We start from the raw sequence: 26,014 nt of genomic DNA, 5'->3' as shown, positions 1-26,014 counted from the left end.
ACCTATATTTTGATTATTTAAAGTAATAACAAAGTGTCACTAGCTTTACACAATTATCGGGTCAAGTAGAATAAGCAGGATAACAAAACAAAAACAGTGTAGAAGATTTTTCTGAAAATATTTTTGAATATCGAATATTTACTTAATTCATTTATTGATTGATACACATGAAAACTACATTTTATTTCTTGATGTTGAGGGGATGAATATTTTGGTGCCTCTACAATGAAATAAAAACAAGGCATTATAGGAGCGCTGACAGGCAATCTTGTTTACTTATACGTATACACTTGAAGTAGCAATTCACCGCCTTAATATTTATATCAGTAATCTAGCTAAAGAGATCAATAAAAAGTATCAGTCGTTTCTCTGTCGATAAAATTTATTATTGTTTTTTAATAAAAAAGGTTACGTCAATAAGGTTTATCGCTCAGATGACATTCCTTTTGTTTGTATTATTCATTTACCAATTAATTACCGAAGGCCTTATCATTCGTTTTTGTTTTCGAACAGTAAAAAAAATACGAGATAATCCGAGCGGTTCCCAGCTTACAAACAACATTTAAACGTGATACGAGATCGTTTCGTTTCATAACGTAGCTATTTTTATAAAAGATAAACAAGATAAAGTTGAGCCTCTGCGCGAAAATATTTCGTTGCTGTTTGCATATGTAAATTTATATCCTCAAATAAGACTTGGATGTAGAAAACATGTGTGTCTTATTTACATAACGATCGTATAAAGGACCTTTGATAATTCAATTATTGTTATGTGTACGATGTTTACCGCGCTCAACGTTTCTGGGTTGAACCTATCCGAGCCCCATGACCTAGGCTTCATTCTACTATTTATAGATAGTTTAGTTAAATCAATAGTTTCTTTTCGGCGTTTATTGAGAACATAAAATGATACACATTTATTTTTAGGTAGCAAAACGCTGAATTGACAGCGTTAGTAACATGTCGAAGGAAAGAAACACCTGGCTATATTTTAAAATTGATAAAATTACTATATAGTAAATATTTACTATACGATGTGTCCCAGAAAATTTGCCAGATAAAAACAATTTAATTTAATTCAACTTAAGGTGGCCATATTCCTGGCCGAGAAATAGTGAAATTTCTGGCGTTTTTAGGTACTGAAATCTTTAAAAACGTGTAGAACAAAAGTAAGCACAAAAATAAAATCCTTGATGTTTTGTTTATTCATTGTTACCATTTAAATTTACTCAAATAAAATAATAACTAAAATAAAGCGTTTGTAAAACATGCGTTTGCTGTTATTCTAACCCCACATTTTAAGACTTATTTTCACGTACTTATAAATAAATGTAATCAATTTTATATGTAGGACTAAGCAAGTAAATGTTATAAGAATATTTACATGTGGAATTATATATAAAAAAGTTTGTATTTTCGTAGATTTCAGTACCTAAAACCTTGATGGTTTGATCGTTTTTTACACCTGTTTATTCGTTTTACTGCGGCGTCTTTGAAAATATTCAGGTGGCATGTCATAACATTCCTATTATTTGATAAGCTTTAGATTATTCAGTTATTAAATATTTGAAATTATTTGTCTTTGCGGAAAACACTATTTAAAGAATATGGGGCCCTTAATTTAATCCAAACACTTTTGAAATAGTTCTTTTATTAATATGGAGATAAATAACTACCTCTTTTAGAAAATAGTTTCCGTTAAACTTTATCACTAGATTCTACGACGAAAATTAATGAGGAAAAGTCGATCATAAACGCTTAGTTTTCGAGATACAGGGTGTTGAAGTTGAAAAATTAAATAACATTTTCTTTAATATATTTCGACTACTTCGTGCTAATTTCGTTGTATCTTCCAGGGGGCACCACAAAAGACCATAGGACGCATTTAAACTGCCAAAACTTTTTTGTGCCACGGTGTATATTTAATTTTGGGCTGGAAAAATCTTTTCCAATGACTTTTCTGTTTAAAGGTATACCTCTTTAAAACAACCGTTTTCAACAAAAAGGCATTTAAATTTGTAAGCTTCTAATAAAGGAATTGATACTGAAAGAGTTAAAATAACTCTGCAAGAGCAACTTCTGTATCAAATTTGGCCAAAAAGGCGATTGGGTAACAACATCTTATTGAAATTAAAACAGCCAGCAGCCAAATAATCAAGCCCTACTTACATTTGGATTGGAACATCCATCATAGGGAGATTGGAACCATGAGAAAGCCTACCCAATGGTAGTAAGTTTAATTACGACCAAATGTAACACTAAAAGAGAAAATAGCGAGGTGCAAGCTCAGTTGTTTATCGTGTTTTTAATATTACTTATAATTACAGTAAGTAATTTTGAATTGATTTTAATTTGTTTATATTTCGAACGTTAGCAGTTAATAAAAAAAAATGGTAATTTTAGACGAGGTATTTTGTACAAATAAATTAAATAAAATTGGAGTTATATAGGAAAAAAAAAACAAATTACCTATTAATTATTTTAATTTAAAATGTATTACAAAATTACGAAAAAGTACTGAACATTATTTATACAGGGTATTAGAAGTTTTACTGCCTTTTAACAGACGATATAATACACTAAAATAAACAAAAAAAACCTTATATGACATCAGTCCTAACCTCAATAATTTCCGAGAAAAAAATTATCAAAATTTCCAATTTGATGTACAAAAGTTCGATTAATTAAGAAACATTGACATAACTACGTGCATAGAATACCATAAAATACAATGTTTATAACTTTTTTAACTTCTTTCTTTAAAATTCGATCAAATTTATATCGATACTGGATATTTTAATTATGTATTTTTCAAATTCATAATTTAATTAAAAGTTTCACAATAATAGTTGTTTACATTTTTTCCGTAGAACAAGTCTGCCGCGTGCATCAGCTGTGTAGCGTTAGGTTAAGCGCTGTTGTCACATTGTGATAAAACTCCATGAATACTCTATCTCATGCTGAAGTAATGGCAGTCTTCTTACACCCTGTATTTATAACCAGCATTTTATATTGTACTAAATAGAATTTTGAAAAAAAATAGAAGAATTACTTATGTCTACAATGTCAGTAAAATTGTCAGTATAATTTCGCCTAGGCTACTCCCCAAGAAATAAAATTTAAGATATTTTTCTCGTTGCCATGGTAACGTGTTAAAATAACATCATTTGACAACTATAGAATAGAGATGTAAAATTTTCTCTGACAATGTTTGATATGGACTGATGAATATGGAGATAATGATTTGATTGAGTAAAAGTAGGTAATATTTACCAAATTTATGTGTATACAATTCTGTTAACCAGTACCTACTGGAGATAAACTGTTTTTCTTGTTGTTAATCAGATAATCACTTCCACAATTTTGTCGATGAAAAATTGTAGCATCGTTTATACAATTTGAAATTTTCCTTTAAGGAGGTTTATCGGGTACGGAGGTCCGTCTAAAGTCTAACGCAAGTTTCTGTAGATTCGCCAGTGACTAAAGTAGAAAGCCTTTAGATTTGGCATAGGCGTTTGCTCGTCCCCGTTCGATCATTCTGTTTGTTTGGACACCTGCGAATTTCAAATAATATGCTACATCGAGACCGCGGTGTTGCCGCCATCACGCATATGGAGGATAAGTTAGTCAACAACAGCAGTTTGAAGGAGAATTATTATAAATTATGTAGGTATCTTACAAGTACCTAATCGATTTCTACAAGCTGTCATACGGTTCCTTAGATATCGGTTTCCTATTTATACAAGTTACTGTGGAAACTGTTCGTCAATTGTTGCGCATTCTAAGTAGAAAGACCAAAAAAATCTGCATTCTCATAAGACTCTGTGAAAAGTTATTTTATTAATATCTCGTCTCTTAGGTGTCCAAACTAGTCATAATTTTTTTTGAGGATTTTCTTCATATGATAAGCTTATATTAATTTTTTTATGAATATTTGTTCGTCAATTCCAAAACAGATAAACCTCCTTAATAGATATCAAATACATCTAGCGACTGCTTACAGCAATGCATACATATATTGAGAAATTAACTAGAAAGGAACACATCCTCCTTTATATCAAGTAAATAACCGTGAAGGAGAATGCATAGTGTCAGATAGAGGTTCCCAATCGTCCCATCTTCAGCATGCGGGAAAGAGAAGGAGAAGAACTGGATACTTGAATCGTCTACTTCATTAAGCGCATATTACGAAGGAAGGCCGTAAATAATGTTTTCTTTCGTAACCGTGCATCGTCGCAATTTAAGAATAACTTAAAAGCAGTTTCGTCCAATTTTGGAAAGTTGCCACATGCGAAGACGCGTTCCTTTCTCAGTCGTTTGGCACGTTAAATGGCATGGAGATGGAGGACGTTATTGTTGTCTGATGGTCTGGGGGAAATTCTCGACACTTACCAAGCCCAATAAAAGCATTTGCATAATGCGGTCGGTCTATGAGAGAACAGAAAAAAATCGGATGAAAAAAAAAATGATTTATAAACACTGGAAATGTAGTAGAATGATATGAAGTTGAGACAATGCTGGCAAGCGTGTTTTTTTTATAACAATTTAACAGACGCAACAGTTTTGAATAGATATTTACAATGACATACAGGGTGTGAGTTTAAATGAGGATCAGTTTTATTCAGAGGCATTAGTGCGCGTTCCTCAGAATGCTAACCTGAAATTAACTTTTTTAAAATTAAATAAATAGTAGTCATAATTTATTTCCCAAACTGTACATAAATTCTCCTCTACGCCGTTACTGGGCAGCTCCCGAACTTTTATACAGGGTGTAAGTAGTTTGACTGCCATTACTTCAGCATGGGATAGAGTAATCATAAACGAACAAAAAACTTGTATATTACAGAGGCGTAAGATTAACAGTTTTCAAAATACAGTGAGTATTAGTATTGGGAAGTTTCATCACAAGGTGACAACAACGCTTAACCTAACGCTACACAGCTGGTGCATACCACGTGTGCACGCGGCAGACTTGTCCTACGGAAAAAATGTAAACTATCATTGTGAATCATTTCGTTTTCAAGATAATTGTTTTCCAAATTTTAAATAAATAAAATAAAATGTATCGATTTTATAGTACGAAGATAGTGTTGTACTTAAATTTTAGCTCGAATTTTAGTAATTATGTATCTCTTAAAACAGGAACTTAATTTTTAATCAAATTGTGAGTTTGAAAAATATGTAATTAAAGTACCCAAAGATTCACGTCATCCAAATAATCATACGTAAAAAAATAAGGTACTTACCAAAAAGCAAAATTCAGTAATTTTTAAACGCATAAGTACAAAACAAACTACAACATATGCTACAAATATCCACCACCATTCTCAATGCACGCACGACNAGGCGTCAATGCAGTATTTCTGGAAAATAGAAAAATTAAACAGGTAATGTATGTAATGTAATAAATGGAAAATAGAATGCGGCCCGTTATACTTACTCATTTTTCAAACACACAATTTCGTTCCTAATTTCTCCAGTTATTATTTCCACCGTCTCTTTAGAAAGGCGAAATCTCTGCCTAAATTCATTTTCGTTCCATTTTAAAAAATGATTTTCCCTTTGACGGAAAATTCTGGGAGCTCTTGGGAACGCTTCTATTTCAACTAATTGTAGAAAGTCCTCATCATCTGTGAGGTCTTCTAAATATTCTATTAATGCCATGTTTTTAAATAAGTAAAGTCACGATATTTCACTTTAAAAATAAACTGGGTATTTTGAGGTTATAATTTACTAACGATTAAAGTTGAACGCGGTTTAACCCTACAAATTTTCTGGTTCAGTATGAACCCTAGTTAAACAAATGATCAGAGGTGAACTTCTATGATACAACATACATTTTGATGTGAACTCAGTTCAAGTGTGGTTCAAGTTAAAACCGAGTTTAAACCAAGTCGTTACAACCCGCCCTTAAAGGTTGAATCTGTTCCCCAAAAAATGCGACCTTGGACTGCAGATAGAATTAAGGAAATCAAGGCTATGATTCCATTTATTTCCGTGGAAAAACTAGATTTTTATAAGAATTTGATTACACCACAGGAAGCCTTGATAATCCAGTGACAGTTTTTTTAAAAACATTATTTTTATCACCTCTGATATTTTTGTAACGTTCTTAAGATTTAAATATGTTCAATTAAAATGTAATCAACTGCTTTTTCCGAATGTGAAGTATGTTATTGAATTCCCTTAAAGTAGTTTATGTGCAAGTTAGTTGGTACATAGGAAGTTTTAACCCCTTACTGCATGATTTTTTAAATTTTATTAAAAAAAATATATGTGATTGTTCACATTGCAAGATGTATCAGAAGAATATATAAAAAAATTATAATGAATTTATTTTTGAAAAAAGATGAAAGTTTTGACATATGCCAAATTTGGCACAGATTGTAATAAAGAAATCGACACAAAAAAAACTGAACTTTATATTAAATTAAATTACAATAAACTGTATAAAATATAATAGTTTATTCTGTATGGAATCTCAAAAAACAGTTGCGGTCTTTATTTAGGCATAAAAACACTATACATTTGCCACAAGATATTTGAGATTTTCCCTTGCAGTCTGGATATTTACACCTTTGTCGCTCATGATTTACTATGGGTAAGTGATATAAATTGTCTGTTCTAATATCCTGAGCTGGTATTTGAGCAAATGGATATTTTTTCTTATTCAAATCCAACTGAGGTTGTAAGCAGGTACTTGGCCTCCCCCTTTTTCTCTGTGAAACACCAGCTCTCGTCAAAACTTCTGCAAGAGCGAGTTTGAATTCTGCAAGCGGTAGGTACAGATCATCATTTTTCAGAGTTCTCCGCCATAGTATCCAACTGTTTACACATACCATATCGAGGAAATGAAAAAATACCCTCATGTACCATTTCTTTGATCTAATTTTTATTCTGTAATAGCCTAACATGGAATCTAAAAGATCCACACCTCCCATATAAGCATTATACACAGCAACACTTTGCGGACGAGAGATTACTACATGGCTCTTAGATTTTCTACAGAATCTCCTCACTTCAGATGTAGGTTGACTTCCAACATAGGTGGATACGGTATTCACAATTTTATTGTCATACCAAGAAACGACAGACACATCCACACCATTCACCCTGGCTACTTTTTCTAAAACCGCACCTCTGCCCTTTTTCTTCATATCTGACTCCTTGGGAAATTGAAAATCCGGTACACGATTAGCTCTTACTGTACCTAGTGGTAAGATTCCAATTTTTGTCAGATAAGTTAGTAGTGGAATGCTCGTAAACCAGTTATCAAAAAAAAGTTTGAAATTTTGATTTCTGGGAATTGTTTCTGACAGTTTTACTACGACATTGCTACTTGCTCCTAGGTCCGGCTGATCGTCGTTGAGAGTAGTAGCTCCACAGTAAAATTCAAAATCGTAAGAAAATCCGGACAGTCCACTTAGAACAAATACTTTATATCCCCATTTATGCGGTTTCTTGGGATTATACTGTTTTAGAGAGGATCGAGCTTTTGTTGGAACTATTTGTTCGTCTACGGCCATGTGTTCTTCCTTTGGAACAGGCAGAAGCCTCTCACGAATTTTGTCTAGCAATGGACGGATCTTGAAAAGTTTATCATGGTCTGGTTGTCCCTGTGGAATTTGTAGTGTATTATCATTGAAGTGAAGAAACCGTTTGATTTCTTCAAATCTATTGCATGTCATGGCACGAGAGATATTAGGAATCTCTAAGGTATTATTCCAATAAGATCTGGTAGATGGCAATTGAATAATTGACATATATATGCAAATACCACAAAAATGCGAATTTCTTCTTTGAATATATTAGGTGGTTTTTCAGGTCTATTTTGTACGCCGAAAAGGTGTGACTGTTCAGTTATGAAACTGAAAACTTCGTCGGTAAAAAAGAAATTGAAAAACTGAATAGGTTCATCAAGCTCATTTATGATATTCGGAAGTGTTTCACCTCCATTGAATTTTATAAATTCTTCAGATACAGCTAGAAACTTATTCTGCCAGTCAATTCTTTCTTTTGGCACTTTTTTATACTGTGCTTTTGCTTTTCCTGGTATACCACTAGCCGATGTTGACGGTAGACTGCTATCGCTAAGCTCATTATTTTTTGCAGGTTTACCGTGTAAAGATTGTTGTAATATGGAAAGTGGTACGTTGCTTTCATCTTCGCTTTCAGTTTCATCAACAATGACTTCCTCAGTTGCTGAAACGTTGCTTTCGTTGTCAGATGATTCATATATAGAAAAAAACTGTTCAGAAAACCGCTCATTTTTTTGGTGGTCATCATCAGACGATAAATTTTCATCCTCACTTTTATCAGTCTTTGGAATTAAATTTTTTATACCATAAAATGTTCTGGTATTCATCTGAAAAAAAAAAAACAGATTGCAATAATTATTATGTCTATATCTCAAAGTGTTCCAAATATGGCACAAGTAAACAAAGTCGTTTTTTGGCCTGTTTTATGTCAAAATTTTATTTTTATATTATTTCAATTATAAGACTAAATACTCACCTTTACAGCAATATTTATTTTAGAACAAATACACACACAAATAACAAAAACACTGTNAATAGTAAATATAAGCAATTACTAATCAGGATTTGATTTTTTTTAATACAAAGCATATCTACTATTTTTTAAAGCATGGTGTTTAGTTTGTGAACTATAAGAAAGATGAAATTTGACAACAATGCATGCCGTACTAGTTAAATAAGTATAATAAGCATAAATATGTTAAAGATGATATCATAATTAATTAATTACTGTAATTATTCAACCAACTTTATATATCTTTCCTAAAACTACAAAATTATTATAAGAAAAGTTAACAAAATTATAATCTGAAAGTCATCTAGTTTAATATAAATCAAAATGTCGGGATAATAAAAAGCGTCACTTTTTGCCTGACTTTCCATTCAAAACCAAGCAAGCTATGAAAAGCTGTAATTCTTAATGTAAGGATATATTTGATCAATACAATTTAAGCAGGGATTTTGTTTCCATTTAAGCAAATTGTATAATTTTAGAAAAAGAAAGGATTGTTTTACAAATACATTTAAAGAACAGAATCACAGGCATTCAGGTTTAACAAATTTGCGGAAGTATAATAAAAATTAAATATTGTTTTCAGAAAATCAAAAACTGAGGATAATTTTTTTTTCCTTGAATTATATTTTATAAAAAAAAATCATAATTCGAACTTAGTCAAAATTTATTGAACCACCGGCGAAACTGTCCACAGAGCCGTAAACACACCTAACGCCGACGACCGTCGCGAGACGTCCATAAAATCTGTTTTAAATATTTCCGAACTGGAACACCGAGTGGAACACTAAACAAAGCTGCATTACATAAATCTGAAGATTTCAATTAGATTCCATGACAGACGCGTTAAGACGTTCCCAAAGATCAAAACAGGCCACTTGCCAGAAACCGTACAGAAGATCCACCGATTTTTTCGGATAAATAACCAGAGAAACGTTTCTGACCAGTACGAGGTACGAACTTCAACATTCCCTAGTATTGTATTGCATGCGTTTAACTCCATATTCTAAAGACATATATTCTTGATTAAATATTACAAAAACCTTTTTATAATTAATAAACAAAATTGTTACAGATTGTTGCTAATTCTGTCCAAAGTAACTAAGAACTATAGATCGATATAAAGATGGTCTTTATCCCAATAAAAAGTGTTCATTATCCACAAACAATGAAATGATACGAAAATGTCAAAACAGGGAAAGTGCTAAACGCCAAACAGTAATAGCTCAGTTGAAAGCTTTAGTGCAAAGTGTCATCGAGAGATCCTAAGTTTCCAGTTCCACCAACTATTCCAACCACGAGAGATCCAAGAACGAACAACAAAAACTAATCAGCACCCATTAATGTGGAGGGCAGTAACCCAATTTCTTGGGACTGAGGTTGCATTAGCGAGATATTTTTTTTGCGACTAGTATTTTTATTTCGATATTTTCTGGTCGAGCAACGTACTTCCGAAAACTGTGACTATTTTCAATGTTTTTGAGTAGTTATAGTTTAAAACTGATTTGACGAGTCAAATAATTTTTCAGTTTCAGCCTTTCAAAACTCCTCAAACAATTCGATGATGTTTGGGAACATCAGGACGAAAATAGTGTAAAATCATACCGCCCACGCTTCACCGATTTACATCTTCACCGCGACTAACGTTTCCCTTCTTTATACACGCCTCACAATTCACAGGTAAGAAGAAAGTCGAATTGCCGGCGCGAGCATATTCGGCATTATTGGGGTTAAAGCCACACGTGTCTGGAATCCTAGCCGCGCGAACTCCGAGAAAAAACCCCGAGGGTGACGGAGACGAACGTCAATTCCGACGGCTCCGAGGATCGATAGGGACCCTTATCACGGCTTTTTACCTTGACCTACCGAAACGGGTTCTTTCATTAGAGGGAAGGTCGCATTCACCGCCGACGGGGAGCCGGCAAAGCCGAGAGTGACTGAAGAATTGAATATTTTGAGCGCGGCCAGATGTAGGATATACTTTACTTTTTATTTATTTATTTTTATTTATGTATTTATTACCTATACCTACTCAACGGGATGAACCCACTTACAGAGCAGGGAAAAATAACAGAAGAAAGTTAACACAAAAAATATTAAATACATATGTATATCTATACAGGGTGTTTCATAATTGGATGTCAATATTGAAGGGTGTTAATCTGTGCGTGATTTTAAGACAAAAAGTTCATATAAACATAGGTCCGTTTTCGCTTTATTTTTGATATACAGGGTGATGAATATCTGTTTGTAAAATTTTTTTTTTTTAATAACTCCGAAACTAAATTAGATAGTTTTATAAAACTTAGTATGTGTAAACTAGGTGCAGAGACACGTCTTTTGCATAATAAACGAATTTTCATTTTTAACCAGTGGCGTCCCAATTAACTTCAACCTCATTATTTTGAATGAAAAAAATGATACGCCACTGCATTTTTGAAAAACAAAAATTATTGTATAAATGGTGCTTTATTTTGTAATAAAAAAGATCTCTTGAGTTTTTTTCTTATCTTGCACTGTTTTTTAGTAAAAAAATAAAGAACAACAATAATTATCTGTACGTGGAATGAAGTACTTTTTACACATTTTATGGAAATAATTCTTTTACTAGATAACTTATACACATTATTGTATAATATTATTAATAATTACGATTGACGATCAACAAATAACAATTTTGTGAAACGAAAAAAACAAACAATTACATCAGTTGTTGAAAATGCCCTCCACCTGCAAGGATACATGCTTCAGCTCTTCTTCTCATATTAGTGCGGACTCTTTGAAAAATGTTGTCAGTGTTCCTTATTACATCACAGGAAGCTCTTATGCGATTCCTCAGGTCTTCTACAGTGTTAACCGGAGTGTTGTAAACCAGAGTTTTCAGATGCCCCCATAAGAAGAAGTCCGCACTATTCAAATCTGGGGACCTGGGGGGCCATTGTTGGGGTCCACCACGGCCTACCCATCGGTCATGAAATGTGCGATTTAAATATTCTCTTGCTTCTCGATGGAAATGAGCTGGTGCACCATCATGCATGAACCACATTCTATTTCTAGTTAAAAGTGGCACTTCTTCAAGTAATACGGGCAAATCCTCCTCTAGAAACCGACGATATGTACGGCCGTCTAGCCTTTGTGGCAGAAAAAAAGGTCCAATTAAGTGATTTTCAACAATTCCAACCCAAACATTCACGGAAAATTGTTCTTGATTGTTAAAGTTCACAATTGCATGCGGGTTTTCTTCGGCCCAAACATGATTGTTATGGAAATTTCTTATAGCGTTTCTAGAGAAGTTAGCTTCGTCTGTAAACATTATTTCACAGTCAAACAAGGGATTTTGCGCAATTTTCTCCAAAAACCATTGACAAAAGTTGATTCGCAAAGGAAAATCTCGAGGAAGTAAGGCTTGGACCCGTTGAATATGATACGGGTATAACAGAAAATCGTGAAGAATTCTCCAAACTAGAATGTGCGAGATATTCAAGTTATTTCCAATTTGTCTAGTGCTAATATTAGGATTTTCATCAATTGAATTTAAAACTGCTTCTTCAACTTCTGGAGTTCTAGTAGTCCGATGGGCACCTTTTAATTGATTATTTGGCTTAAAAGTACCTGTTTCAGCCAACGTTCTATGTATGTTTGAGAATGTTCGTCTATCTGGTGTGACTCTATTCGGGAAACGCTCTTGATATAATCGTTTAGCCTCTGGCGCTCTGCCATCAGCCAAGCCATACATGTAATGAATGTCTGCCAACTCTTGATTAGTAAACTCAACCATTATCAAATAACACTGTACAGGTATTTTAAGTATCAAAATTGAGTTGAATGAACTGAACTGTCAAAATTAATAAATCACAACAGTAATCAACAACCACAGCCTACTAGGTAATCTTTATATCATGCTTTCTGTTTGGCTCAATGTGGGTTAGTATGTTGTTCTTTATTTTTTTACTAAAAAACAGTGCAAGATAAGAAAAAAACTCAAGAGATCTTTTTTATTACAAAATAAAGCACCATTTATACAATAATTTTTGTTTTTCAAAAATGCAGTGGCGTATCATTTTTTTCATTCAAAATAATGAGGTTGAAGTTAATTGGGACGCCACTGGTTAAAAATGAAAATTCGTTTATTATGCAAAAGACGTGTCTCTGCACCTAGTTTACACATACTAAGTTTTATAAAACTATCTAATTTAGTTTCGGAGTTTTTAAAAAAAAACAATTTTACAAACAGATATTCATCACCCTGTATATCAAAAATAAAGCGAAAACGGACCTATGTTTATATGAACTTTTTGTCTTAAAATCACGCACAGATTAACACCCTTCAATATTGACATCCAATTATGAAACACCCTGTATATACTATAAAGACAAGAAATCACAGAATAGATCACGAACAATATTTCACAAACAGAAACACTAAAGAGGACATCAAAATAATTATTTAATAATAGAGATATTATTACTAGCTGTGTTCAAATAAAAAGTTTCATTAGACTGTGTGCTTAGGTACAGAAGAAACATTAAAGTTAAGTTTTTGTAAAATTTCAGGTATATCCAAATTTCCTTTTATTATGTTGAAAATAATTTATAATTATATTTTTGATGGGGAAAGTGCTGCGGATACCCTACCGGAGGATATACATTAAAGTCTTTATAGTTTAACAACTTTAAGAATCTGCGCTGCGTTCTTTCCAATCAATATAGCTAACATAGCTTGGAGCCCAAATCAAGGAACAATATTCTAAACGAGGTCTAACGAAACAATTATACAGCAACTTAACTGTATCAACATTGCAGAAATCCTGAGCATTGCGAATTACGAAACCCAAACTATGCTTAGCTTCCGACACAATATGATGCACATGATACTTAAAAGTGAGTTTAGGGTAAAAATAGATTCCTAAATCCTTAACAACATCTGGTCTATTAAGAAGTATAGTATCATTATCGTAACGAGAATATACACTATCTTTCTTTCTAGAAAAAGTCAATACATTGCAGTTTTTTTATATTTAAGGGCAATTTGTTTAACTGACACCAGAGTTTCAGTCTATAAAGGGTGGTGTCGTTCGAAGAAAATTCAAAAATTGTCCGAAGCGGTATTACTGGCATATTTCGAACATAAAGTTAATAAAATTAAACTATCGACAGTATATTCCGCGTTAAAAAGTACACTGAATGCCAAAAAAATGTAAATATCAGAAAATTTACAAAACTAATACCATATTTGAAAAGCAAATCAGTTGGATACCGTTTGAAAAAGTCCAGAATTCTAACGAAAGAGCAAATTAAGAGGTTTTTGAAAGAAGCACCTAATAATAGATTTTTGATAGAAAAGGTAATTCAAATTAATATAAACCGATGGATTTAATTAATTTTGGACAACTTTTCAGGTCATTTTAATAGTTGGTGTTAATGGAGCGTTGAGAAGAGATGAGTTACCAAAGATAACGATTCAATTATTTATTATTATAACAATTCCCGATTCCAAAACTCATATTCAGAGATGTTTTGTGATTTCAAGTCCAGATCAAATGAAGATATACGGCAGATACTGCGCTTTACGTCCGGCATTTACTACAAGTCGAAGATTTTTTGCGAAATATGTCAGAGAAAAATGTGTTAACCAAGTGGTTAGCGTCAACAAAATAAGGAATGTATCAAAAGAAATAGCAACTTCTCTCAATTTGCCGCGCCGGGAAACTTATACACGGCACTGCTTCAGAAGTTCTTCCGCTACTCTGTTAGCCGACGCAGGGGCCGATATTACCACCATTAAACGACATAGGGGGTGGCGTTCTAGTACGGTAGCGGAGACATATATAGAAGATTTTACACAAAATAAAATTTGTTACCATCTTCAGCAGAGCCAAGGGAACCTGCCAGAACTAAAAGCTACGATGACTGAGAGCATTGGATTTGGCATAAATTTAACTCAGTGCAGTATCGGTACTTTCATTTTACATGTACTGCAAAATAAACTGTAATCGTCACATTACTGTTACTATTGTTATACTGCTTAAAATGTAATAATTTAAATTTAAGTCATGTAATTTAAATAACAACTATGTCGACTTTTGATTTTGATGACAGTTTTCGAAAAAAAATATTTTCGTGCCATTGCACTAAAAAAATTTATTAGAGCAAAATTTAATAATGTTGCTCTCGCGAATTCTGCAATTTATGTACCTCAGTGTTTGTAGTGTTTATCTGAAAAGATTTTCTAAAACACATTTTACCACAATGTCGTATTTATTTAAAATGATTTATAGAATTTTTTCAAAACACTACAGTATACTTTCTTAGCGTATTTATTTGCAGTACTTCTTATATTGCTTTTATTTTTAAGGGTATTTTACCCTACTGAGTTATTTCTAATAAACTTATTTTTACCTATCTTTAAATCGAACTATGCGAAGTTCATAAAAACGTTTTCATCTCGGTTTTCATATCATAAAAGTAGAGACAAATAAATTATAAACGGACACATTCGACAATTTTTTAGTATATCAAAATCCTAAAAACAGTGTGTCAAAAATGTTACAACAACACCACTTTTAGAATCTTTAGATTACTGAGAAATGTTCTCCTAAAATCACTACTGAAAAATTATCACGATTGTCGTAGAATCAATTAAATAACAATTAAACACTGATAATAATGTCCTAACGATCAGATTCCGTAAAGCAAGTACAGTAGCGTCATATCAAGATACATATTTGATATAAAAAAACACATATCGTGAGATGGCAGTGCTCTACAATTTAATTATTATATTCTATTACTTCATAATTTTTGACACACTGTCTTGAAATCAGTATAAAACAAACTTAAGTCCTGTTGTTATTAATAATGTCAGAACTTTCTTAACCCGCTTGTCTTCGGTGCCACAAAAAATGGCTAAACATCTATTTATATTTACGTTCTGTTCTCAGAGGCGTTCTGCCTTAAAAAATAACATCTGGCGTTATAAAATCGTCGTGTTTGCCTTTTTTATAAAGCTGCGTCAGACTTGCCAAACCAACAAATAACACCATAAATATTTATATAATGGACTGTATAATACTAAACCAATTATTTACCATTATAAACAAACTGATACCGATCTCCACTTCAAAGGAAATGGAATCGCTTATTTAATTATACTATTTAGATTACATTATTTTTATACGATCGAATGATTATTTAATATCTTCGATTAATTAATATTTATTCATTTATTCCGTTTGCATTTGTTTCCGTGGTTTTACACGCGAAGAGCAATATGCCAACCAATCAACAGTTTGAATAATTTAGAATACATGCAAAACGTATTCTATATAAGATTCTTACCACAGAAGTATAGCCGCATTTTAGGAGGTAGATAAGGGTAGTTGTGAGGGTTCTGTTTAGTCCCAAATGAATGTATCAGCAGGTTTTAAAATTAGGGTGATATGACTAGAATAGAGAGAGAGACTCTAGATGGTCTATTATGTTTTGTACAGCTAGGAATTATCAGTTGGATTATATTGCCAGATAAGCATTTGTCATGCTTAGTAATTAGGTAATATTTTTAATTATTTGTGCTTGTTCGTAATTAATGTTATTTTACACATTTGTTTGATCGAAATATTTTAATGACGATATCAAAATTAACTTTCATACCATCTATGTAATTACTTTGATCCTTTGATTCGATCAAATTAGTAAAATGATTCATAAATGTTACTTTAAGAATGGCCCCAAAAGTTATCAGTTTATTTTTTCGGNTGATTACACAGATTACAGCGAGGATTACAGATAAGATTACATAGATTACAGATAGATTACATAGATTACAGATAAGATTACGTAGATTACAGATAAAATTTCATAGATTTCAATTTTAAAGAGATTCTTAGATGATTACAAAATTTCAAAAAGATAAATATTAAAACGTCTTAATTACACGGAGATTGCAAAGATTTCAGAAACGATTACATAAGATTCCAGGGCAAACGTACGAAGATTACATCAGCGGATCGCCCCTCGATAAACGGACACATTCGACTTTCGTACTGTTAACATATAGGTAACATGAAAAGCGAGGTGAAAAATGTGTTTAATATAGGAGTATATTTATTTCTCTCCGTGAGACTGCAAGTATACAAAAATTTAATACAAAATAATGACATCTGACTCATTTCTATGGCGCGGGGCATACTTTTGTTTATATGGCAATTAGTTTAACTTTCCTAACTTGCCGTGTAGCAGAATACACAAAAAAGGAAACCAATTTTTCAGTAGATCAAAATCCTAAAAACAGTGTGTCAAAAATGTTACAACAACACCACTTTTAGAATCTTTAGATTACTGAGAAATGTTCTCCTAAAATCACTACTGAAAAATTATCACGATTGTCGTAGAATCAATTAAATAACAATTAAACACTGATAATAATGTCCTAACGATCAGATTCCGTAAAGCAAGTACAGTAGCGTCATATCAAGATACATATTTGATATAAAAAAACACATATCGTGAGATGGCAGTGCTCTACAATTTAATTATTATATTCTATTACTTCATAATTTTTGACACACTGTCTTGAAATCAGTATAAAACAAACTTAAGTCCTGTTGTTATTAATAATGTCAGAACTTTCTTAACCCGCTTGTCTTCGGTGCCACAAAAAATGGCTAAACATCTATTTATATTTACGTTCTGTTCTCAGAGGCGTTCTGCCTTAAAAAATAACATCTGGCGTTATAAAATCGTCGTGTTTGCCTTTTTTATAAAGCTGCGTCAGACTTGCCAAACCAACAAATAACACCATAAATATTTATATAATGGACTGTATAATACTAAACCAATTATTTACCATTATAAACAAACTGATACCGATCTCCACTTCAAAGAAAATGGAATCGCTTATTTAATTATACTATTTAGATTACATTATTTTTATACGATCGAATGATTATTTAATATCTTCGATTAATTAATATTTATTCATTTATTCCGTTTGCATTTGTTTCCGTGGTTTTACACGCGAAGAGCAATATGCCAACCAATCAACAGTTTGAATAATTTAGAATACATGCAAAACGTATTCTATATAAGATTCTTACCACAGAAGTATAGCCGCATTTTAGGAGGTAGATAAGGGTAGTTGTGAGGGTTCTGTTTAGTCCCAAATGAATGTATCAGCAGGTTTTAAAATTAGGGTGATATGACTAGAATAGAGAGAGAGACTCTAGATGGTCTATTATGTTTTGTACAGCTAGGAATTATCAGTTGGATTATATTGCCAGATAAGCATTTGTCATGCTTAGTAATTAGGTAATATTTTTAATTATTTGTTCTTGTTCGTAATTAATATTATTTTACACATTTGTTTGATCGAAATATTTTAATGACGATATCAAAATTAACTTTCATACCATCTATGTAATTACTTTGATCCTTTGATTCGATCAAATTAGTAAAATGATTCATAAATGTTACTTTAAGAATGGCCCCAAAAGTTATCAGTTTATTTTTTCGGATAATATTTTGCTTTCTTCTACCCATTTTTATTTAATTGGAACACAGAGAACCGTTAGAATAAGATTTTGTTTAGTTTGCTGGTTTTCGTAAAATTCGTCAAAATGACCCCTTTGTAAGGTAAGTATTTTGATCAAGATTTTGATAAAGCCTTAGGCTAAGATAAAAATCTTGATTCTCTTATTATGTTGCAAGCTCGGGAAGTAAAAAATGTTTCTTTTTCTATTTGACTGGTTGTACTGGAGGATAGGTGGTTAATTTTTTGAGTCTACACCCAATACTCAACCAATTTAGCTACTTTGACTATCTTATGTAAAGCACTGTTTTTTTCTTAGGTTTTGTACTAGAATTTTTGAATTCATTGTTTATCTGTTTTCTAAATATAGCTGATGTTTCGCCTTTCAATTTTGAAAGCACAAAGTTTGTGATTTTCAAGGTAAGGTAAATTTTTATGCAAATTAGAGACACTTCTTATCTAAATAATTTCCAAATCATTTATATACTTTATTTCTAGCTCTTATATTAAGTATTTTACTTTAAAGGTGTTAAGCTAATTGAAATAAATTTAAAATATTTTTTAAATTTATTTGTAATACCTAGATCTTTGAAATAAAATAGGCACCTAAATATCACGAACTTCTTCTGGTTCAAGACCTCCAAAAGGAGGAGGAGCAAAAATTTCTAAGTAAACTGGGAATTGTCATGCAGAGCGACAATTTGACTTACCGAATCCTTTCCGGCAACTCGATCTTCGACTTCTTCTTGGAATGGGCATGAACTGGGGATACACTGGGCTCGCTGCCCGAGGTCGGAGGAGAAGACGACCCGGTGCTGGAGCACGACAAGCTGCCGGCGCGACCGCGAACTTCGCTCCCAATGGGGTGGTTCGCCGTTATAGCCAGGGAAGGTCGCGAATTGTTACGATTGCGGCGCTTTTTCTTCTTGCCGGTATCTACTTCCTCGATCCTGCCGAAAATGTTGCTAGTCGGTGGCGGAGGCATCCAGTCCAAGTCCTTTTTGAGATGTCCTCTGCCGCACTTGCAACCGCACGCCTTGTAGGCCAAGTCGTAGCCCTTCTTGGTCCAGAGGTTCTGGTGGCGCTGCCTCTCGGACCAGGAACGGGCCCTTCCGCATGTCTTTAGGTAGGCCAATACGCTCTGTTCCCACTGATCGAAACACTCACGATGCATGTACCGGCCGGAGATGCAGAGTTCGTTGTTGCAGGTGACGCGGACCGTGTCCCGGAGGTCGTCCAGGGAGATGATCATGGGGTCGTTGTTGTTGGGACTGAGCTGCTGCTGGGCGCGCAAGCATTCGCCCGTGGGCACGCAGCATCGGGTAACGCCGGCTTCCTCCATGGAATCGATCCCCAGAAGGCCTTGAACTTGTCCCAGGTGTCGGCGAGGTGCCATGGCCTGCGAGATGCGTGGGCCTTGATCAAGTCGTCGCGGGAGCGCTTCCTGCGTGGCGCGGCCTCTGAACGCTCAGTTGTCTGACCTTGGTAGCAGTCGTACACACACGTCTTCGATGCGGCTCTATCCAAAGCCTACTGCACAGATGCACGCACCGCCGGGGAAAGTATTCTGGAGGGGCCCGGCTCGCTGGCCGAAAGCGAAAGGTAGGGGAAGGAGTGGGGCCGCGCTTTTCGCTTTTCACTTTCAGTTTCCGCGCGCGGCGACGCAAGCGCCGGGTTTCACTCTCCGTAGCCCTGACCGTCGGCCGCCGGCGCGACGCTGCACACCACGTTGTTGGTACTCGCGCCGGTGCACGCCGCTACCATTCATTGCAAACGATGGGTGTACGCTCAACCAACTTTACCTCCAAAATAAAGATTCATTCCCAACAATTATTAATATTCAGTCAGTCTTTCTTTAATAAATCTTTCACATCAGCAATCACCGGTAATATTGATTTAAATTTAAATCTAGCCTCTACTGCAGTATACTCTACAGTTCATATAATTCAGTTCGATGAAAGCCAGATTCTTGTAACTCTTAAGGGCCCCATATTCTTTAAATAGTGTTTTCCGCAAAGACAAATAATTTCAAACATTTAATATCTGAATAATCTAAAGCTTATCAAATAATAGGAATGTTATGTCATGCCATCTGGGTATTTTCAAAGACGCCGCAGTAAAACGAATAAACAGGTGCAAAAAACGATCAAACCATCAAGGTTTTAGGTACTGAAATCTACGAAAATACTAACTTTTTTATATATAATTCCACATATTAATATTCTTATAACATTTACTTGCTTAGTCCTACATATAAAATTGTTTACTTTTATTTATAAGTACGTGAAAATAATTCTTAAAATGTGGGGTTAGAATAACAGCAAACGCATGTTTTACAAACGCTTTTTTTTTAGTTATTATTTTATTTGAGTAAATTTAAATGGTAACAATGAATAAACAAAACGTCAAGGATTTCATTTTTGTGCTTACTTTTGTTCTACACGTTTTACTTTTAAAGATTTCAGTACCTAAAAACGCCAGAAATTTCACTATTTCTCGGCCGGGAATATGGCCACCTTAAACGTACAAAGACTAAATAGTCCAGTCAATGACCATTTTCCCGTATAATTTTTCCAAACAGCACCGATTTTCATAAAAATTTGGATCTAGGTTCTACTTACCCTCTACTTTCAAAGTTGACCTTGTACCGAGGGTCGCTTTTACCCTGGGGGTGAGTGCCACCTCTTCTCGGGGGTGAAAAATGTTTCATTGAAAATAACTCCGGGAATTGATGTATTCGTTAATTCTAAGCAACTTTTGTTCTCTAAAGTTTTTTCTGAAAGTCAATACTTTTCAACTTATTCTCGAGTGAAAATGTGTAAATTTGTTAACCAAAAAAAACACTTTTTCAGACGGTTTTTCGCGAATAACACAAAAAGTAAGTATTTTATAAAAAAAATCGTTCTTATAAAAAATGTAGCTTATAAAAAAACAAAACGAATGGTGTACCTATGGTATCTGTAGACCCAATACAAGCGGAGTAATAGCTTGTTGAAGGCTGGTTCTTATTCGTCAAACGCCAAAATTAAAAGTNGAAAAAACCTTTATTTTTATTCTTTATAAAAGTCCCTAGTATCAAACCTAAGCGAGTTATGACGAAAATAAAATTGGTCCGTATTTTCTTCGGCGACAAAAAATGTATAAATCACCCCCTAATTACCACCCCAATTGAAAATAATCGTTACCACTTTACAGTTTACTTTATTTATGTACTTGTAATATGCTCTAGAAGTATGACCGGTTTAAAGTGCTTAATTTTGAAAAAAAGTTGAGCTTGAAGTGAAAAGAGAATTTTTGTATTTTTGGAAAAGATTGTCTTTTCTTCAAAGTAACTCAAAAACTATTAATGATACGTAAAATTTTGTAGATTATAAAATTGTAGGTTTTGCTTTTATGAGAATTTTGTTTTTTTTTTCTGTAGGATAAAAATTAAGTAAGATGTCCGTTTAACGTTTGCATATGTTCGTAAATAGCAACTTATTCAAGCCCTTTCAGCACAAACCCTTACAAAAATAAGGCTGAAAAAATATTTAACCATCAAATATTTGATCTTATAGCCCTTGAAAAAACTTACAAAATGGTTTTTTGAAGGGCTTGATAGCATAAAAACTAAGCGAGTTATGAATAAAAAACCAATTACATATTTTTGCAGATATCAGAACACGTATATTGAAGCATAGATGAATACACTTACAGCTATATTTTAGGAATAGAAATAGGAATTTTAGGAATAGAATAGAAAAGGAAGAGAGTGAAGAGGATTTTTGATTATTTGTTATTTGCAATAAAAAAAATTTTTGTTATAAAAATAAAAAAATACATTACATTTTAAATAATAAAAAGATTATATTATATTTTGAACTAAAAAATTTTTTAACTTTTATAAGGGTTGAAACTTACAAATAAATAATAAAAAATTAAAACAGTACAGAAATCTTAATTTTATATCACCATATGATTAAATTATTCCAAATTGCTGAATAATATTTTTCAACATCACTTTTTAATGATTACTGTCATAGGGGGCGGTTTTTAGGGGTTGACAATTTTCAATTCATCATAATTACTTATTTAAAGATGATTTCAATCTACTACACGCTCGAATCTACAATTCTATAATTATTTTCGAATAGGGGTAGTTTTCACCCCTAAAAAATAAAAAGCAACCCCCGGCAGAGGGTCAACTTTGAAGTAGAGGGTAAGTAGAGTCTAAATCCAAATTTTGGTGCAAATCGGTGCTGTTTGGAAAAATTATACATTAACACCGTATTTTACCTTCAATGACTGAACTAAAAACAACAATAGGGCCGATTGCTGTGCCAACATTTATTCTAAATGTTGAATATTATGCGATATATACAGTTACAGAAATTAAAACTCACAGAACCGATTTAAATATGTTTACTGTATCTTTGTTTATTTATTAAGACCGAGCTTGGATCATGCTTTTCTCAAAGAGGTATTATTAATAACTATAGAGAAAAAAGCCCATCTAAAAAGCACTTTTTCAATAAAAGCTGAGCTAAACAGACGTCTCCAGTTTTATTTATTAGCCCTAATTTCCAAATAGATACACTAGCATAGTAAAGTACTATGCTAGTGTATCAGCACATCCACTTACTTATTTAATCAATTCATGTGCCAAAACGTGTGTGTTTAGGACTAGTATACCCCGTTTATAAAAAAAATAATTAGGATATATCTAATTTTCATACAATCTCTATTTTATGTAATTTCAGTGAAATCTTTGAGTATTATTTTCACAGTCGTATTTACTACAATGTCAGTAGAGTAAAATTTCAATCCTGTGGATTACTTAGCCACATCTGGAGTTCCACAGAGATCTGTTCTTGAGTCCCTTCTATTCAACACTTTTATCAATGATATAACTAATTGTTTAATATTAATTATATTCTCTGTGCTAATGATCTTCAAAATAAAATGATTAAAATTGATAACTGGTATCAATAGACTTCCAATGTATTTAATTATTTAATTCTTTAACTTTTTTGATGATTTTTCTTATTCACACATTGAAAAATAATGTAGTCAGAAACAGTAAATTTGGTTTTCATTAGTAATAATTTCAAAGTTATAGTTCGAAAGAAAACAAGTCCAAATAGATTTCAGTGCAATATAGGAAGTATGTATGATAAAAAATGAGAGTTTATCTCAGTAAGTTGTCAACAGATCAAAGCGCGGTATTTTAAGTCCTATTAAATATTTAGATAGCTAATCGTTGCTTTGAATGATATTGTCAGGAACAAATTAAAAGAGACTTTAACGCATGGTTAAAGAAACTGATGGTGACCTTTGATTATTGATATGTGTATACATATCAAGAACTATATAGGTTTTATTGAGAGAAGATTAGAAAAACTGAAGTTTAATTCTATTCACTCAAAAGTATATTGAATTTTTTTACTGTTAAAAAATCTAATTATATTTATCAAGAAATAACATTGGATTTTTAAATCATATCTTCTATTTTTGTATCAATCATTATCAGGGTTACAACTATAGTAATAGACTCCTTGAAATATATAAAAAAAATTAGTGAAAGCATGATTTTCAGAAATTATAAGAACTAGGTACCTATCTTAGTTTATCCTGGTTCAGATACTCTGATATGTTTTTTAAATGTTGGTAACAATAAAAATCTAGTGTTTCAGGATCGACTGACTTTAAAATTAAGAATTAAGTATGTGGTCAAAAACGGTTCAGTGAAAACAAATCCGAATACACTCTGTTTCTCTGAGGATGTTTAACATGGAGTCATATAATTTGAGTTAATAATTTATCTAATTAAAAGTAAAAATCTACATAACTCGAATATAAAATGTGTGAATCACTGGTGAAGATGTTAGGAATTATTAATAATTAGGACCCCAGTCTCATTTTTCTTCTAGGAAAAAAGATCTGTCCTATGCTATTAACCCTAAAAGGTCACACTAGTGTGAATTCGCACCACGGTTTTTTTTAACAGATGGCATTTCTTTTCATTAATAGTTTAATTAATTGTAATATGTATTTGTCAATATTTATGGATAATATTGTTTAAATTAATATCTATATACAAAAGAGTAAAAAATAATCATCAATTTACAGAAAATTAGCTAAAAAACACAACTTCAAAAAATGTTTATAATCAAGATACCAGGAAAAATCGATAATATCATTTTATCAATATGGGGTATTTTTTTCTTAGAAACATAGACTTTGAATTTCAAAATACTTTTTTACTTCGTTTCTAGCCATTATTTATAAAAAAAACACTTTTCAAAAAATGTTTTTTTTCAATCGCATTTTTATTAATTTTTTTTTTTTTGAAACCCAATTACACCATTCGATTTCTTGTGAAATTTAGCCCTAGTTCTGATATAAATACGCTGTTTTCGTTAACAAACAAAGAAGACATAACGGTTAGTTATTGTAATAAATTTTCCAAACACTTTTTTTCATTAATAGCAGTTTAATTGTAATATGTAAGTTATTGGGTCGTTGTCTACAGGAAGCTGCGGCTAGTTGACCAACCCCTAGCAGTTCTGATTCGATGAATTTCGACAGCACTAACCGTAGATAACTTGAAATTATAACAATATTTGAAGAGAACACTTTTATTTGTCTTAATTACAGCGTTAGGTGAAGTTTGAATCTATAATCGTCCTTCTGAGCGGCTGGTTGGGTATTTATACTATTTATTATCAGCTAGCAACTCAGCAGGCGATTTTCCATTGTCAGCAGAATAATAATAGACACTTATAAGTAAAGAATTGTTATAAAACAATATATGAATAATGTGAAAATATATATACAGGGTGTTCGGATAACATGTATTTGTCAATATTTATGGATAATATTGTTTAAATTAATATCTATATACAAAAGAGTAAAAAATAATCATCAATTTACAGAAAATTAGCTAAAAAACACAACTTCAAAAAATGTTTATAATCAAGATACCAGGAAAAATCGATATCATTTTATCAATATAGGGCATTTTTTTTAGAAACATAGACTGAATTTCAAAATCCTTTTTTTATTTCTTTTCTAGCCATTATTTATATAAAAAAAATTTTTCAAAAAAATTTTTTTTTTCAATCGCATTCTTTATTAATAATTTTTTTTTGAAACCTAATTACATCATCCGATTTCTTAAAAAATGTTACCCCAGTTTTGATATAAATACGCTGCTTTCGTTAACAAACAAAGACATAAAGGTTCAAAGTTTGCAATATCCCAATACGCACTAGTGTGACCTGGTAAAAGTGGTCAATTTTCTAGTCACTAAAATATTAAACTTACATTACCTACCATTTTCAAGCAATTAAAGAGATTTAAAATAATTATTCACTACCTAATCAATTAAAGGCTGAAAAAGTAGTTTAGTAGAACTGTTGACATTTATGAAGTTGTAAAATTTCTGTGCCAATGGTTTTTTTCAGTGTTTACGTAATTACACACCTTGCAACAGATATTTAACAATGCTATGACACCTACACTCTTTTTGTTTAGGTTCTACAATACATATTTTGGCAAAAATGACGTAACAACATTTTTCTATTTACTAATAATTAAAACCATTACTAGCAACGACTTGTTTGATTTACAATTTCACGCCATAGTGATAATGATGCAAATCCGCATTAAATTGAACGTTTTTTTAACACTTACACATTAGTATGGTTGTATGTTTACGAATTACACAAAAACACTTCCTGGCTATATTTTACCTTTAACATTATCATTTAATTTAAAAAACTTTAAAGCAATATTTATTTACGATACTGAATGATCAAGGACCATACCTGGGGTCCCAAAAAGTGCAGAATCCTCGATAACATTTCTGGATTGAGCCCTATCAAAAAAAGTTTTTAGGATTTTGTAGGACAAACTAGAAGGTGTCCTTTTGACCTAGCGGCTCCAGTCTCCAGAATTGAT

General features: G+C 32.4%; 1 protein-coding gene across 1 annotated transcript in view; it reads right to left on the bottom strand.

The window, feature by feature from the left end:
* The window catches only part of LOC108905497 (headcase protein), a gene marked incomplete at its 3' end in the record, with an annotated part of 174,861 nt that extends 155,265 nt beyond the window's left edge, over positions 1–19,596 (bottom strand). The window contains 1 exon segment of the mRNA XM_023454173.1: positions 18,784–19,596. Coding sequence (XP_023309941.1) covers positions 18,784–19,469 — 686 coding nt within the window.
* Between the last annotated feature and the right edge of the window lie 6,418 nt (positions 19,597–26,014).

This window comes from Anoplophora glabripennis, unplaced genomic scaffold (assembly GCF_000390285.2).
Source record: "Anoplophora glabripennis isolate ALB-LARVAE unplaced genomic scaffold, Agla_2.0 scaffold231, whole genome shotgun sequence".
Taxonomy (NCBI): Eukaryota; Metazoa; Arthropoda; class Insecta; order Coleoptera; family Cerambycidae; genus Anoplophora; species Anoplophora glabripennis.
Note: the sequence above shows the minus strand (reverse complement) of the source record. Positions and strands in the feature narration are given on the sequence as shown.